Source organism: Carya illinoinensis, chromosome 5 (genome assembly GCF_018687715.1).
Source record: "Carya illinoinensis cultivar Pawnee chromosome 5, C.illinoinensisPawnee_v1, whole genome shotgun sequence".
Taxonomy (NCBI): domain Eukaryota; kingdom Viridiplantae; phylum Streptophyta; class Magnoliopsida; order Fagales; family Juglandaceae; genus Carya; species Carya illinoinensis.
In genome coordinates this window covers 13,183,012-13,202,114 of record NC_056756.1, presented here as the reverse complement: position 1 = coordinate 13,202,114, position 19,103 = coordinate 13,183,012, and the positions used below count along the sequence as shown (strand labels likewise).

General features: G+C 41.1%; 1 protein-coding gene and 1 long non-coding RNA gene across 2 annotated transcripts; one reads left to right on the top strand and one right to left on the bottom strand.

Annotated features, from left to right (window-relative positions):
• Window positions 1-637: 637 nt before the first annotated feature.
• Window positions 638-1,495, bottom strand: LOC122310096. The gene has a single exon (XM_043123982.1). The coding sequence runs from the start codon at window positions 1,493-1,495 to the stop codon at window positions 638-640; it is 858 nt and encodes a 285-aa protein (XP_042979916.1).
• Window positions 1,496-8,503: 7,008 nt separating this feature from the next.
• LOC122309530 lies at window positions 8,504-16,584 on the top strand. Its single transcript, XR_006242450.1, has 2 exons — window positions 8,504-15,923; window positions 16,308-16,584. It is a non-coding gene; the product is annotated as an uncharacterized LOC122309530 (long non-coding RNA).
• The last annotated feature ends 2,519 nt before the right edge of the window (window positions 16,585-19,103 follow it).

The following is a 19,103-nucleotide window of genomic DNA, read 5'->3' as shown; positions in this document are numbered from 1 at the left end:
ACTTAGAATCACTTTTATATTGTAAATTTTTTAAAATATTAGAATTAATAGATATTATCTTATACCAAACATTTTATATTAATAGATACTAATTTTTTCAAGGTGTTGGGGGCTATTAATTGCTATAGCCTTGGATGGCAAGACGAAGAGACTTGTAAGTTTGGGGGCTATTTTTTTCTTTGAAATGGAACTTTAATTCATTAGACAAGCATTACAAACAAGATTTGTCCGAAATAACAGCAGGGAGGACCTCACTTGGTACCTCCTCCAACCATATACATTCAGAGTTTAAAGATAAAGCTAATTTCGCAACTGCATGTGCTACTTTGTTTCCATCTCTACCCGAGGAAGACATCGACCAACTTGGCTGTGTAGACAGAATAGATTTGATGTCCTCTATGACTTGCCCATCCCATGATGTGTTGTGTGTATTAGAATTGATCGCTTCCACTACCATCTTTGAATCTCCTTCCAGTTGCACCTGTCTGAGACCTAGTTCACTACACAAAAGAACATCACGTAGCATAGCCCAGCTCTTAGCTACATTGGCTGACCTGACAATTTGTTTAGGGGCTGCTGCTACCACATGAACCTCTCATCTGGAATCCCTCACTACAATACCGATTCCCATCCTTCCCTATTTTGTATCCAAGGCTGCATCAACATATACCTTCATAAATTCAAGCCGTGGGGGTCTCCATAATATTCTCAACGAGTCTGTTGTTCTTAGTTGACTCTCTCTAGGCTTTTCTTGAGCCAATTTAATAGCCTCTACACCCTGTAATGCCAACTGAAACAAAACAGAAGGACCTTTGAACTTTCCTTCAAAGACAAGGTCGTTTCTTCTCCTCCATAAGCAATGAAGCATCGTAGCTATTATGTGAAGCTTTTCATCTTCTAACTTAGAATGAAAATCAGACCATACTGACATGAAATCAGCATAATTCCTTCTCCATTTTTTAACTGGACTAAATTCCTCACTCCACACATCTACTGAAGCAGGACAATCCCAAAGTACATGTAATGCTGTTTCTTCTTCTCTATTGCAGATTGGGCATGTAGAGTTATCAACTACCATTCTCTTGAAGAGATTGCTCCTTGTGGGTGGTATTCCATTTAGAGCTTTCCATAGAAACTGTTTTACCTTACCCGAGCTTGTTAATCTCCATACTTTCCTCCATATCCTCTCATTTTGATCACTATTTGATGTTTCCCCTGTCTTATGTTTAATTTTCTCCAGATCTGTGAAGTATGCACTCTTTACTGAAAATAGCCCTTTATCCGATAGTCCCCATATAACTTTATCATCCATCCCCTTTATACTGATAGGAATATTGCAAATACATTTAGCTTCCTCTTGTCTGAAAATGGCTTGCACTAAGTCTTTTTTCCAAGTCTTACTCTCTCCTTCAATTAGCTCATCTACTGTTGCATTTGACTCCAGTAACTTGATAGGCAAGATTGGATTTGAAATGTGGAAGGTATAGGCACCCATTTATCTTTCCAAACTCTAATGCTCTTTCTATTACCAACTCTCCATACAAACCCATCCTTAATCAAATCCATTACTGACATCAAGCTCCTCCAAATTTGAGATGGGCAGTAGCCTACTTGTGCCTCCACAAAGTGGCATGTTTGGAAGTACTTTTCCTTGAATATTTGAGCCATCAATGATGAGGGTTCCTGTAAAATTCTCCACCCTTATTTGGCTAATAGAGCTCTATTGAAGCAATTTAGATCACGGAAACCTAGCCCCCCCATGCCTTTTGCTGCCAATGAATACCCTTACCTTCCTTTTTGTGGTTCCACCAAAATTTTGCAATCATAGTTTCAATTTCTTTGAGAAGCATTTTTGGTAATTTAAATACACTCATTGTGTATGCTAGTATGACTTGCAGTTCACTTTTGATCATGATTTCCTTCCCTGCAGAGGATAGAAAGGAGGTCTTCCAACTATTTATACTTTTCCAAAGACCTCGGAATGTATTATACTTGGATTTTTCTACCATGGTAGACAAACCCAAGTATTTGTTGTAGCTGTCGCATATTACACCTTCAGCATGTTGGGAAATGCACTCTTTTGCAGCAGCATTAGTGTAGGAGCTAAATAGTATGGAGGTTTTTTGCCTGTCCAAGGTTTGTCCAGATGCTACTTCATAGATTTTTAACAAATGGACAATGATGGACCATTCCTTTAGCTTAGACTTGAAAAACATCACACATTCGTCAGCAAATAATAGGTGGTTGATTCTTTTGCCTCCCCTTGTAGCAGCTACACCTTTGATAAGGCCTCTTGATTCAGCTTGTTTCAAAAGGGTGCTCAATCCTTCTGCACATAGAAGGAAAAGGTAAGGGGAAAGAGGGTCCCCTTGCCTTAACCCTCTTGTTGGCCAAATGATGTCACCTGGGATCCCATTAATAACCACCGAGTAAGAAACAGATTTAAGACAAGCCATGATTAGTTTCCTCCATTTGTCACTGAAACCTAGTTTAGTAAGTATTGTTTGCAGAAAATCTCATTCCACTCTATCATATGCTTTAGACATGTCTAACTTAATAGCCATGCTGCCTTCTCTTCCCTTTTGCTTAGATTGCATAGTATGAAGAAGCTCGTAAGCAACCATGATGTTGTCTGTGATTAGTCTACCAGGTAAGAAAGCACTTTGATTCCAAGATATGACATCTTGCAACACTGATTTCAACCTGTTTGCCAAAACCTTATATATTAGTTTATACCAAACGTTACAAAGACTAATTGGCCTGTAATCATTAACTGTTCTGAGGGAATTTATCTTGGGAATTAGAGCAATGAGTGTATGATTCAGCCCTATTGGCATCTCACCATTTCTGAAAAAGTCTAGAGTCACTTGAACCACATCAGGACCAACTATATCCCAATGGTCTTGGTAAAAACCAGCACTGAATCCATCTGGCCCTGGGGATTTAAAGGGTGACATTTGTTTAAGAGCAACTACAACCTCCTCTGATGTGAATTCTTTATCCAATTGTTCCTTCATACCCTGAGAAATCATATGCTCTACACCATTCAAACATTGTTGTATAGACCTTTCAGTTGGATTAGAAGTTTGGTAAACTCGATTGAAATGAAACCAGAACCCTGTTGCCACCTCTTCCTTAGAGCACAATACTCTTCCTTCTCCATCCACAATCTGTTTTATTGAATTCTTTTTTCTCCTTTGGTTGACACAAGCGTGGTAGAACTTAGTATTTCTATTCCCTTGTGTCAACCAATGGACTTTGGCCCTTTGTTTCCATCTAGCATCTTCCTGATCGAGTAAGAAGCCAACCTCATTTTGAAGTCTTTTGAGATCACTCATATTATCCGCCCTCTCTTCCTCTTGCAACTGTTTGATTTCATCTATTTTCTATTTAATGGCTTTTAATCTATTTCTTCTTAGGTCCCTGCTCCATTTCTGGAGCCTCTTGCTGCACATTTCCAGTTTGCTTTGCAGCCTACTAGTTTGACTTAGCTGGTAGACTTCTCTTTGCCACACTTCTGCTACTGTATCTCTGCATCCTTCCTCCTTTGTCCAATTCATCTCATACTTGAAATGGTAATGAAATTGTGTCCCTTCCCCCCTTCCTCTGGTACCCTCAAGTAAATAGGCCTATGATTTGAACATAAGGTCGTCATGGCAATGACTTTAGCATCTGGAAAGATCTCCATCCATCTTTTGTTTGCAAAACCTCTATCTAGTCTCTCGTTTGTAAAGGTTTCATCTTCATGTCTGTTACACCATGTATATTTGGCCCACTTCCAACCTAGATCGAATAATTTTCTATTTTCAACCACCTCTTTGAACATCCTCATCTGGTTTTCTGGTCTAACCCTTCCACCCACCTTTTCATCATGGGACAAAATCTCATTAAAGTCTCCTATTATACCCCACCCCATATCACTAAAATTGAAGGATTGCAATAGATGCCATGCCTTCCTCCTCTTGTTTGTTTCGAGGTGTCCATAGAAACATGTTAGTAGCCAACTTAAGTTGTCATCTTCATTCTTCATTAGCACGTTAATGTGTCTTTGAGAATAATTCACTAATTCTAGTTGGACTTCTTGCTTCCACATGAGCATCAACCCGCCACTCCTCCCCACTGCATCTACTGCTACACAGCACTCGTGCCTGGCCTTCCTAGCCACCTTGGTGGCTCTTGCTTGTGACAGTTTGGTTTCCATCAAGAAAACCAAATCGGGAGCTTTTGCCTTTATTTGGAAACAAAGGCTAAGAACTGTTCAGGGGTTCCCAAGCCCCAAACAGTTCCAACTGAGTATTTTCATGACAATCGGTGAGGCTGGTCCCCAGCCTCCACCGATTCAGTTGTAATAATCACATTGCTTTTGTTAACAGAATTCTTACCTCTTTTCTTCTTTACTGGAGCTGCATGGTCCTCTTCATTAATCTCAACTGATCTTTTAGTCTCAGGTTGAAGACCTCCCTCCATTGGAGTTGTTCCTTGGTCTCTTGCATGTCGTTTCCATCTACAGCTACTTTGGTTAGATTTCTCTATACCCTCTAAGTGATTACCTGTTATAAACTGTCTATTGAGCAGAGCCATTTCCAACGCAGGCCTTCCCTCCTCATCATGTTTCCCTTCTTGTGTTTGATGGTTGGGCCCATTTTTTACGATGGGCTTTTCCACAGCCTTATCTCCCATCCCCGTTGGAATCAGGCCCATCATGTTTTTAGTTGTTTCCCGCCCTGCATGCACGTCTTCCCTGTGCAAGTGCCTTCCACTGTGTAGGCTCTTACCTATAGTCTGAGGCGCCCCATATCGTGTCCCATCAATCTTATCCTCAGCGACAATCTTCCCATCATCTCCCACCAAATCCCCTTGTCGAGTATCCATTATCACCATCCCTCCTCTGAGGTCGTAGTTCTCGTTGTCGTCGGATCTATCTCTAACTTGCTCCTGAACTAAGTCCTTTGTTTGTCTCCTATTTGCAGTGCTTCTTATAGACCCCTCTGCTTCGCTGTACCCAGCTTCTTTTGTGGGGTCCTGCTGGCCATCCTCACGCCGTTCGAGTTGCCATTTGAGGGAATGAAGATTGGACACCTTCGGTAACTGTCCTCTACTCGGAGCCAAGAGCCAAACTAGGAGATGGAAGCCTGGTTACCTCCCACCTCGTTCAGGCAACCTTTTTCCCCGTGTAAAATCCACCCATAACTAAAACAAATCTTTGGGAGCTTCTCATATTTAAAACTGAGCTAGACGTTTTTACCATTCACCATTATAGTCCTACCTCTAGCTATGGGCTTCTGTAACTTCATTTCCACCTTCACCCTCAAACATTTGCCCCACTCGATCTCGTCTTCGTCTACATCTACGTCAAGCACATTCCCCACCGAGGCACCAATGCGATTTCCCTAGTCTTCCATCATAAATCCTAATCGTAGATCATGGATTTGTAGCCAGAACATTTCTTTATCGGCATGCATTTTCCCGGGTTGTAAATCCCCGTCATAAGGCAATATCATGAATAATACGTTGGCAAAGAGCCATGGTTTACCTTCCATAATCCTCTGTCTATCAGCGTGATTGGCGAACGTTATAACAAAGACATTTTTTTCAACCTCTTGAAACACTAGTTTACTTATTCTCCATATCTTCCCCATTGCTTTGGCTATTACTTCCTTTCCAACCACTCGGTCAGAACAGATCTTTCCAATAAGGCTTCTCTCACCCTTGCGTTGTATTTCTTCTTCACTTTCTTGAGGAAACTCAATAACCTCTTCTTCTTCCTCCGTAAGCCTCAGGTTGCTCTAGCGATCTTCGATCTCTTCCATCTAGCTTCACTCTGAACTCTCCTTAACTATGACTTGAACTCTTCCATCACTTCCTTGGGGGCTATTTTTTCAAGGTGTTGGAGGCTATATTTTTGCATCAATTTGCAATATATTTATAAGAATAAACTCATAGTATTATGTTTTGCAACGTTAATGACTTACATTTTTTTTTTCTTGTGTCCTACTTTGCTATCCAAATTTTGGTACTCTCGTCTAATTCGGTTTTTAAGTTTTATGCTAATAATATTTTAGAATTAATGAAAAGAATGAAATTTACAACAAAAAGATGATCGCTGCAGAATGAATTATTCATCAAAGGTGAGTAATTAATCTATCTTTTCAACTTTTATATGCCAAAAACAACACACAAACATACACATATACACACATACATATACATACACAAACGCACATACATACATACATACATACATACATACATACAAACATACATACATAAACATACACACACATACATACATTTACATACACATACAAACACGCACGCATGCACACACATACATACATGTTTCATACATACTTTTATGCATGTATACATGCATATATACATTATACACAAACACACAAACGCATACAAACATACATACATACATACATACACACATACACACATACATAAATATACCCAAACAAACACACACGCACACGTACATACATACATACATACTATCATGCATGCATACATATATGCATACATACATATATGTATATACATACAAACACACACACAAACACATACATACATACATACAGACACACACACACACACACACTAACATGCATATATATACAGACATGTATACATACATACAAACAAACATACATACCTATGTATGTATACACACACACACACACACACACACACATACTAACATACATATATATACAGACATGTATACATACATACAAACAAACATACATACCTACAGACACACAAACATAGATACATACATAAACATACACACATACATACATATATATACATACATATATATACACATACATACATACATTAATGCATGCATACATTCATACACACATACATAAACACATACATGTAAATGAATATACATACATACATACATACATACATACAACCACATACATACATAAAGACACATACATGCAAACATACAATCATACATACATACATACAAACATACACGCACACACACACATTCGTTCGTATATACATACACACACACACACACACACACACACACAAACATGCAAAACACATACACATACCTACACACACATACATGCATGCATACAAACACACACACACATACATACATAGATACATACATACATACGTATAGATATAAATACATACAGACACAGATACACACATACACAAATACATATGGGTGCACGACAGAGTCTGAAGAAGAGAAAATTGGAGTAAAGGTAATGATCCTAAAGAGATTGGAGTTATGGATATATATTTTTTTTGTTTACTTTTTATGCAATGCATGACTTAGTGTTTTTTTGAGTTCAGACAAATAGTCGAGACTTTTTGGTTTCTCTGTCTTCTTCATTAGGTTCTTATACTATCTCATGTCATCATCTATTGTACGCTATTACTTCTTAAGGTATATCCTTCATCCCAAACAAATTTACCTTAGTCATTTGATCTATTTTATTTCAAATTCTTTTACCATAGCTGACTTATTTTAATCATTTTAATTTTTACAATAACTCAAATGATCTAAGTTTTAATGAAATTTATATTATTAATTAATGTGAGATATTTTAGTTATTTCACTCACAACAAAAGCCTGCTTATATTGTATATTATTTAAAATATTAGAGTAAATAGATATTATATTATACTAAATATTTTTTATTAATAGATGTTATATTTTTCAAGTTGTTGGGAGCTATTTAATTGCTACAGCCTTGGATGGGAGAACGAAAAGTGGTATATAATTTTTTGCATCAAATTGCAATATATCTATAAGAATCAACTCATAGTATTATGCATTGCAAGGTACTTACAATTTTTTTTTTCTTTTTCCTATTTTGCTACCCATATCAAAACTCTCATTTAATTCGATTCTAAGGTTTTATTGCTAATGATATTTTAGAATAAATGGAAAGAATGAAATTTACAACAGAAAGATGCTCGCTGTGGAATGAATGATTCATCCAAGGTGAAGAATTTAATCCTTCTCTTCAAATTTGTTATGCGAAAAACCACACACACACACACATTCATACATACAAACACACACGCACACATAAATATATGTTTCATACATACTTTCATGCATGCATACATACATTATACACATACACATACACATACACACATACATATGTACACATACACACACACACACACATACTTACATACATATGTATACACACATACATACAAACAAACATACATACCTATAAACACACATACACACATACACAAACACAAGCATATGTACATACATACATACATACATACATACATACATACATAAACATACACACAAGCATACATACATATACATACATACATGCATATAACATACAAACAGACGTACAAACACACATGCGCACACACACATACACATACATACACACATACACAAACATATACATACACACATACACAAACATATACATACATACATACACATACATACATACAAACACACACGCACACACACCTACATACATACATACATACTTTCATGCACGCACACACACACACACACACACACACACACACACGTTGTGTTTCACACTCCTTTGGGCCTGGCTCTTAGCAACTAGGATCTTTGGTCTTGGGTTTGAGAACACAAAGAAAATGCCGCGAGATGAGGGCCGTGGTGGTGATCGGGGATGCTCCACAACAGCTTCTCGTGGAGCATAGTGATGTCTTCGCTTGGAACCATGAAGATATACTGAGGATCAACCCAACGATCATGTAGCATCACTTAAGTGTAGACACTAAGGCCAAGGAGTAAGGCAGAGGTACAGGAGCTTCAGTGCAGAGAAGAACACCGCCATCACCGCCGAGGTCGATTGACTACTTGCAGCAGGATTCATATGGAAAGCACACTACCTAGACTGGCTGCCCAATGTGGTGCTTGTAAAGAAACCAAACGGTAAGTGGAGAATATGTGTAGACTTCATTGATTTGCACAAGGCTTGTCCAAAGGATAGCTTTCCTCTTCCTTGCATCGACCTCATTGTGGACTAACAGCAGGCCATCACATGCTAAGCTTCATGGATGCTTACTCCAGGAATAATCAAATCTGTATAAACCTGGACAATAAGGAGAATACGTCATTCATCACAAACAGAGTATTGTACTGTTACTTAGCTATGCCGTTAAGCTTGAAGAATTCGGGGGGGCACCTACTAGTGGTTGGTCAACTTTGGGTGAAAACTTATCCGAAAATTGACACCAACCGATGTGTGAAAAAAGGGTGGAGCAACTGACCATAACGGGTCAATGGAGAGCAGTAAAATTGGCTGGAGTAGTTTTGGCCAGTCGCAATCGGTTCATCGGCGTGAATATTGGTTCCAACACTTAGTAAATTTCTCAACACTAACAATATAGATTCAACAACAAACATCAACTTTACAGACCCAAATAATAAACATCAAGTTGATTTCATCAACTATCCCATGAGAGAGAGAGAGAGAGAGAGACGAAAGGGAGATGAGAGATGAAGACCTGAGAGGTTGAGAAATAGGCTTTGAAAGCCCAAGAGGGAGATGAGATGGAGAGGGAGATGGCATTGCCGCATTGGAAAGGGAGTTGACATCGCCACATCGAAGAGGGAGGTTGGGGGGTGGCTGCTGCTGGGGAGATCTGACTGAGGGAAAACTTTTGAAATGAAGAATGAGAAAGAAGGGCTCATAGAGGTCTTTTACCCTAATTCAAAACAGCACCAAATGGTGCCATCACATTTATATAATTTTTACAACCTGCATCCCCAAAACGACGCCGTTTCACTTATTTTAGTGAAACGACATCATTTCTTGTGCATATATTTGGAAAAAAAGAAGATAGGTGACGTCGGTCATTTCAGCGATTTTTCACTGGGTCAAATTGAAATCGAGCTGACCGATGTCTGTTTTACTTAATTCCTGCCTCCGGCCAACCGATTTTCTACCAGTTTCGGCCGGTTCCGTGCTTCGACGGCCAATCTTAGTTAGTCCTGGCCGATTTTACAATTTCTTGTACAACTATGATCAACCGTATGTTCAAGGATCAAATCAAGAAAAATATGGAGGTCTACGTGGATGACTTGCTAGTCAAGAGAAGAGACCCCACACAACACTTAGATGACCTTCGAGAGGCTTTTACGATGTTAAGACGGTTCAAGATGAAGTTGAACCTAGCAAAGTACGTGTTCGGTGTGGGTTCTGGGTAGTTTTTGTGGGATTCATGGTGTCGAAACGGGGTATCAAAGCCAACCCTAAGAAAGTGGAGGCCATCCTTGACATGCCTCCCCTGTGGAGCATTAACAACGTGTAGATGCTCGCTACCGAGTGGTGGCCCTCAATAGTTTCGTGTCACGATCAACTGACAAGTGCCTTCCTTTTTTCAAAGTACTACAAAGGCAAAGTACTACAAAAGGCCCGAGACGAAGAGTGTGACGAGGCATTCACCTTGCTTAAGAAATATCTAATTAGCTCTCTACTGCTTAGCCAACCTTGATGTGGGGAGGTCCTAATTTTATACCTGTCAATCTCCTAGCAAGCAACCTCCTTGGCCCAAGTATGAGATGATGGCGAGGTTCAGCCAGGCTTAAAGGGGAGAGGAAGACAGATATCCCCGCATCAAGCAGCTCACTTTCACCTTGGTGGTAACCATTCAGAAATTCTGACCCTATTTTCAGGCCCACCTGATCAAAGTCCTCACTGAGGCCTCCTAATAAAGATCCTACTATGACTAGATGCCTCAGGTTGCCTCACTAACTTGTCCATGGAACTAAGTGAGTTCGACATCGAGTACGCCCCGCACCTCCACGAAAGGGAAGATATTAGCAAATTTGATCACGAAGTTCACAAGCTTCCCCAAAGAAACTGAACATGCACAACCCATGAAGCCATGGAAAATCTTTATCGACGGCTTATCTTGCCTGGCTAAACAGGGAGTGGGAGTGCATGTCGTCATAAATAAAGGCGAAGAGCATGACTATGCCATTAAACTGGCATTCAAAACTACAACCAACAAGGCAAAGTATGAGGCTTTGTTCTTCAGCCTGACAATCGCAAGGTATTTAGGCATTGAAAAGGTTCAGGTCCAAGCCGACTCCCAAGTGGTAGTTAACCAAGTATGGGGAGAGTTCGCAGTGAAAAGTGAGAAATTAAAAAAATGCCTAACCTTGGTAGTGGTCGAGTGCTCTTACTTCAAACATTTTCAAATACAAGAAATCCCAAGGGCCGAGAATTAGCAGATAGGATGGCGAAAATAGCGTCTAGACAAGAGGCTACCCCAATACCAGAATCAGCCATTCTCAAAACCACCGAAGTGCCAGTCGTAGGAATCGAAGTGTTGGGAATCAAGCCAGGTGCACCAGAGTGTGCTACAAACATCCTTTAGTACCTGAATACCAATGAAGTACCGAAAAATAGGCAAAGGGCAAGAAAGGTCCTATCAAGCGGCAAGGTACACCATAGTCAATGGTATCTTATACCGAAAAGGATACAACACCCCCCTCTTGAGGTGCATTTTGAATGAGCAAGCCTAACATGTGTTGGCAAAAAAATACATGAGGAAATCTATGACAACCATTCTGGAGGCAGGATACTGGCAAGCTAGGCAATGCAGGAAGGGTACTATTGGCCACACGCCCTGCAATACGCTAAAGAGTATGTGCGGAGGTGCATGAAGTGCCAGGAGTACTCTTGGGTCCTCTACCTCTCGTCGGGAGAACTGACATTAATCTTCTTGCCCTATCCCTTCATCCAATGGGGGGTCGACCTGGTAGGTAAATGCGGGGTAAAATTCGTGGTGGATTACTTTACCAAGTAGGTCGAGGCCGAAGCCCTTTTCCTGTAGAAGAACGTCATATGTAGGTTTGGCATTCCCCGTAACATCGTTTCAGACAATAAGAGGAAGTTTGACTCTAACCAATATTGAGACTAGTGTCGAGATCTGGGAATAAGATTTTGGTACTCTTCACAAGGGCACTCCTAGTCCAACAATCAAGTAGATCCGACCAACTAAACCCTGCTGAGAATACTAAAGAAGAAGCTTAACAACTGGAAAGAGGCATGGGCAGAAAAACTTTCCGCAGTCCCATGGGCATACCCGGTGACAGTAAGGATGTCGACAGGACCTCGTTTACTCTCGCATAGGGTCACAAAGCCATGCCACCAGTTGAGATGGAAATCCTTACCTACATAGTGTAGCATTACGAACCAACAACTAGCACCTTGAGGAACAACTTGACCTAGTGGGAGAAATTCGAGAAGAGGCAGAATTGATAATGGCATCATACAAGAAGAGGGTGGAGTGCTACTTCATGCCAACGGTCATTCAAAATTGAGGATCTTGTACTGAAGCAAACAGGGACCACCACAAGAGATGAAAGCAAGTTAGGACTGTAGTGGGAAGGCCCCTATGTGGTTGTCGCCAATAATCGCCCTGGGTTTTATTAGCATCGAGACTCCCAAGGGAACGAGTTGCAACACTTATGAAATGCCAAGCACCTACAAATGTTCTACCAATAAAGGCCTTGTGATGTGTAAATTTATAATCTGCTTTGTTCTGTTGATAAAGAAATGTGAGTATTTCAAGAATTAAATGTGTGGAAACGATGTCTCCATTAGTATGTAGCCCACTCTGGCATGAACCTTTACCAAGACGCCCTCACCAATAAAATCTACAATGACAAATTACCTTCTCCATGACGTCAATAGGTGGGAGCAAGTACAGTCATAAACTGTCTTAACAGACTACTTCTACGTGCAGGTCAACAGGTGGAACTAGCCTCTGGCTAGCCCGACCTCCCCCATGAAGGAGAGCAAGTCTAGCTCTGAGGTTACATAATCATTTCCCCCACCCCAGTCACAGTGAAGAGCCTATGACCCCTTGGCCCTTTGATACTTACATCCCTCATAGAGAACCAAAAGGATAGGTATAATACCTATGGCTTATCCCTCCCGTGGCGGAGTGTGGGTTAGCCCCTGCTATCCATTAACTTACCTTAGTCATGCATGTCAGCCAACAGGAGCTAGTCCAATCAGGGACTGTACAAACAAACTACCTCCACGTGTGGTTCAACAGGCCCCGCGGAGGAGAGAAGGCCAAGCCCTTCGGCCTCCTGAACATTACCCCATCCCGATACCCCCATCCCGATACAATGCAGAGTGGACACGACACCAGTTTGGTCCTCACTTACCTTCCCTACAATGTCAACAGGTGGGAGCGGGTCCAGTTAGGGACTTTCCGAACAAATTACCTTCACGTATGAGTCAACATGCGAGACTAGCCCCAGGCTAACCCTACCTCCCACATGGAGACTGCAGGTTCAACCCTGAGGCTCTCTGAACATTACCCCGTCCCCATCATGGCAAAGAGTGGGTGACCCCTCGACCCTCTGATACTTATCTCCCTTGTGGAGTACCAAAGGGATGGGTGTAATGCCTATGCCTACTAGATCCCTCCTACGGTGGAGTGCGGGCCTTTCCTTAACAACTCGACAACTTACCTTCCTCTCTTCGACCAACAGGAGTAGATACAGTCCAAGACTACCCGAACAGACTACCTTCCCATGGGGTACCAAAGGGCGAGATGAGCCAAAGGCCATTTCGACCCTCCTGGGGAGAGCAGGTTAGGCCCTGAGGCTGCTTGAACATTACCCGGTCCTACAGAACCAGCCTGACCAAGCCCTCACCTACATTCCATGCGATGTCAATGGATAGGAGCGGGTCCAATCACACACACTACCCGAATGGATTACCTTTATGTGAAGGTCAACAGGCGGGACTAGCCTTGGGCTAACCCGACCTCCCCCGTGGAGGAGAGCAGGACCAGCCATGAGGTTGTCCAAATGGATTACACTGTCCCGCCGGCAAAGAGTAATCCAACTCTGAGGCTATTGACTAATTACCTCCCCTGGGGGATTAAAAGGGAGAGTGTGGTCTGAGACACCTCTACCCTCCCTCGTCGGAGTGCTGGATGGTCCCAAGACTACCCAACAAAACTTTAAAGAGATGGTCCCCCTCCAGCGGATAATGGCTTAGAGCTTCACCCTCTCATCAGCCCGTCTTAGCTCAAGTTAGTGAACATCAATAATTTTCAGTTAGTGAACATCAATAATTTTCCATACCATGGTTTGACCTCTATGGTGTGCTCAAGTGATCGGCCCCTCTCTCCAACGTGCGACGGTCAACAAGGCGAGTCCAGCCTAAGTGCTGCTTGACCTCTGCAAGGATTTGTGGGCAAGCCCGACTTGACAAGTCACTCAGCCCCTCTTACCAATGCAATAGGGCTAAAGAGGCGAGTTTAGCCTAAGTGTTGCTCGACCTTCACAGGAGTATCTGGGCGAGCCTGGCTTTACATGCCGCTCGACCCCTTTCGCCAAATCACGAGGGTCACCAAGGCGAGTTCAACCTAAGTGTCACTCAACCTTTGCAAGGATTTATGGGTGAGCCTAGCTTCACATGCCACTCGGCCCCTCTCACCAATGCACAATGGTAAATGAGACAAGTTCAGCTCAGGTGCCACTCGACCTCCACAAGGATTTTTTGGGCGAGCCTAGCTTCACATGCCCCGCTTGGCCCCTCTAGCCAACACACGAGGGTCAACGAGTCGAGTTCAACCTAAATGTTGCTCAACTTTCGCAATAGTACTTGGGCGAGCCTGACTTCACATGTAGCTCAATGTGAGTTCAGCCCAAGTTCTACTCGACCTCTACAGGAGTTTACAGGCAAGTCCAGTGTCGAAGGCTACTTGGCTCTGTGAGCTGCCGTGAAACACACTGGCCTACTTTTACGACCCTGGAAGTCATCCACCCATCAAGAAGAGAGAGAGCCAAGCCCTTGTACATCAACAAGGTTGTCAAATGATCACCCTTAGTCACCCCAGGGGGCTCACGCAGAACACGAATAGAAGGTGAGAAAATAAAGGCGACAGAATGCAAAAATATAAATAAAGTACACTTTATTCATCAACATTTGGAATTTTTACAAATGGGAAGATTATAGCATGTTTGCAAGGAACCTTACATGAAGAAAGGAACATATATGCATTCAGGTAGGAAAGTGATCCATCGGTGGAATCAAACTCAGTGGGGTCATCGAGAGGCACCATCTCAGACGTATACAGGAGGTGAAGACAAGAGGGCATGCCCATCCTAAGAACATCAGGTTCCACGATCTGCAAGCGGTTGTCGGAGTAACCACCATTGCCTTAGACCATTTCGACACATTCAAAGTGAAGTGAGGCTCTTGCATGGACGTGGCACGTCGGGATTTCCACACCTTTGAAGCCATCAGCGCCAAAGGCAAATCTGGACCTACTTGCCTTGCTGAACAAGTGGCAGCATTGTAACGGAACATGGGCTGCAAGATGGGTCATGAGATAGGAAAGACCATCGAATGTCACAGTCATAAAACCTAGGCCACACTATCTCTACAACGTGTCTCCAAATAACGAGGACTAACATGAGCTTCAACAGACCTCCCCTGAGGTCTGCAGGCCATCCAACCAAGGGAGACTAGGTTAAATCGACAATGCCCAACAACTTGAGTCCAACTCTTGGTGCCTCTCTAAAGGAGAACCCGTCCAATACCCTGACCCGGTGCCAAGAGGAGTCACCCTACATTTGCCTTGACACTAGCCCTCGATGAGTCCTCACCTAAAGGACCCGATGCGAGGATGGAAGGCCCACTAGGATTAAGGTTCTACAAGAACACAGTTTGCTCAAGGTAAAGAGGATGAACCAAATGAACAGTTGATTACCCAACCAAATGAATAGCTTCTAATTTTACACGACCAACCAAATAGGAGTTGGGTCTTGTTCTTCAACATATCTAAACCCACAACTGATTACCCATATGATAGTAAAATTTTCTGTCTATTTGTTTTGGCAGACAGCAAGAGAGAAATGGCTATTGCCACCAGAGGTATGTACCAATATATGCTTTTTCTTGTCCTGAATGAATGTTTTTCTATGCATAATGATTGGGATAGTTAAGATTAGTCAATTCAATGTTAATGTTATTGAACTTAGACTTGGGCAGTGAACACTATGACATGGCAAATGGCACGAACCTTAGGAAACATGAGTATGTAGTTGACACAATGCTATCTAATAAATAACAGTGAACACTTGCATGTTTGTATTCATATGTTGTTTGGCGAATGGCAAATAGCTCTTTCCATTAACCCAACGAAATGCAACGTTTTTTTCCTAATAGATTCAAGTCATACTTTCTAACTTTTATTTTTCCAATATGATGAGATATTAATCTTAGAGAAATATCTTTCTCTGCAAATGTTTGTTACAGATTGAAAATGAATATGGACCTATAGAGTACAAAATTGGGGCACCTGGTCAAGCTTACACCAAATAGGCAATCCGAATGGCTGTGGGGCTTGGCACTAGTGTCCCATGGGTCATGTGCAAGCAAGATGATGCCCTTGATCCTATTGTAAGCACAGCCAAGCTCTCTTTCTACCTTTTCTTAGCACGTTTACCAAATTCACTCTTGATGGTTTGTATGTAATGTCCCCATGGATGAAACGAATAATTATTCCTCAATGCACATGACTGAACTTTACTCTCTTTGTGCCTTTTTTTTTCCTATCCTCTGTGTAACACCCTGAACCCGGAGGTCCAAGAGTTAGCTTTTATTACTTAATATCAACTTCAATATCACAACTATAAAATCCAGATAACTCCATAAAATATTAATTTATTCACTCAACCCAAATATCCATGTTCCTTAATAGGAACAACAAAGAAATTCTCAATAACATAATTTAAAAACTCTCCAAAAACTCGAAAATATCCTTAACTCATCAAATCAAAATATCCGAAAATAAATCAATTTACTAACTACGATTCTTAAATAAGCACTTGTACTCTCAGGCACTTATTCCACTTCGATCATCAGACCTTGCTAAAACTTCCTACTCTTGTTCTCCAATTGAACCATCAAAATTATTTGAAAAATATTTGGAGATAAGGGGTGAGTTATCAACAACTCAGTAAGCAGATGACATATACTAGCATGCAAACATGAGCATTTATAGAATACAATATGCAAAACAAAATGTTTTCCAAGGTTATCATGCAAAACAAAACATATTTTTAACATTTTTCAGAGTGCGGATGCATAAACATGTTATAAAAAAAATATCAAAGCGAAAGTTCAAAAATATTCTTATTTAGAATTTCTCTTGGCATAGCATAATTTGAGCATCATCATCATATCAAAACAAAGCATATCACAAAGCAGAGACCATATTTAACCCACATGGTAGGGTTGTGCTATCCCCAGTGGCCAAACCAGGCAGAGACAGAGATAAATCTTCCCCTTATTACTCTCGGAGCCCCGAGTGTGCACACAGGAAAAAGATCACATAAAAATCACTTTGTTTCTAAAGTGGGCGTACTCAGAGACAGAGAAGTTGGTACCAATCCAAATAAAGCAGAGCAAAATAGAGTAGAGCAGATCAAAGAAGAGACAGAGTCAAATACAAAATCAGTACACCATGCCAAAGGCTTTCATATGCCATATCAGGATAAAACAGAGTACCAAAAATATTCAGATCTTTCTCACATACTGAAAAATAGGGTCAGAGCATCTTTCTAAATAAATACACAAATTTTCATATTTTCATATCGCTCTTTTTTCACATTTCAAAGGCAGCATGACAAAAATATAGCTCATGTCTATAATGCATGTCAGAAAATATTTTTCCTTTTTCATACCAATTTCATGAGTAATGCAAAGAAACGATTGAGGTTGTTTTTCCCAAGTTCTCATTTTATAACAAAACATGCAAAGTTTTTAGAAAGTCAACCCCAATCTCAAATATTTGTGTCAAATCATAGGAACCCCGCTTACCTGGTCTTCTTAGCGTTTCAGAAATTTTCCTCAATAATGCTAAACAAAAATTATTTGCCACTTATAAAAAAATAATCACATAATTCTCGTAAATTTCTTACCAAACACACATTTCAATATTTAAATCCAAAATGCTAAATTAAGCTATTCTAAATCCTCAAAACCTACAATACCATCCTTCTTCCAAAACCATCCATTATTGACTTAATGTTCACTAAAAAAAATAGTTTCCATAAAAACTATAACCTGACCCAGACTAATTTTAAAACGCAGGTCCAATACTTCTTAAAACATTAAAACAACCTTTTGAAATAAACCCAACCTAAATAAAAATAAATAAAAAATCTCAAGATAAACCCAACGTAAGATCAAAACACCTTCACTAAAAGGTCCATCCCAAACCGAAACCATCAAACTTGCCAAAAGTTGAACTTAAGGGTACAGCCTCCTACATGCAAACCTAACAGCAACATGAAAAGCAGAAAAACTCTACCAGAAAGCTGCCTCTTACCTAAAAAGGAAAAAAATTAAAACAAAAACACCGTGTGACAGAGCAGGACACGACTGAGTTGTGGTTCGGCGATGACGAGTGCACAACAATGGATCACAGTGGTGCGGTGAAAATACAGTTGGTTTGAGCGGCAGAGCGTGAGAGAGAGAGAGAGAGAGAGAGAGAGAGAGAGAGAGAGAGAGAGAGAGAGAGAGAGAGAGACCGCACGGAATACTTACCGAGAGGACAGCAAAGCGGCGGTGACAAGGTGGTTGGACAGTGACAGATCATGGAGCGGTTGGGGCGTCGGCGTCGCTGGAGTTCCCTTGCTGCGCTTGGAGTCACCGCACGAGAAAACATGCTCTGTTTTGAGACCCAAAAATAGAGGTCATATGGTGAGGGTGGAGTTTCCGACGTGGGTTCACGGCTGTCTAAGGCAAAGAGGTCTAGGCAGGACTTCCTGTGGGGACGATGGCTGTGAGGGGGAAAAGTGGTGCAGTGCGCGGGCCTCTAAGGCCATGGTGGGAGGAAGAAAAAAAAATGTGGAGGAGTTTAACTGTACAACTCAAAGCTGCGACAATAATGCAGAGACAAAAAAAAAAAAAAAACCATACTTGTGAGTATTTATAGAGATGATTGGAGAAAAACCCTAAAGAAAAAAAACATGCATTACGTGAAGTATATCTCCTATCCGAGCTATTGCCATAAAAGTCAAGGGGATAGGAACGTGCATGTCATGA

Bases quoted from the DNA above. Each gene is read 5' to 3' on its own strand.
- LOC122310096 (XM_043123982.1), bottom strand. From the start codon at position 1,495: ATGGGTGCCTATACCTTCCACATTTCAAATCCAATCTTGCCTATCAAG.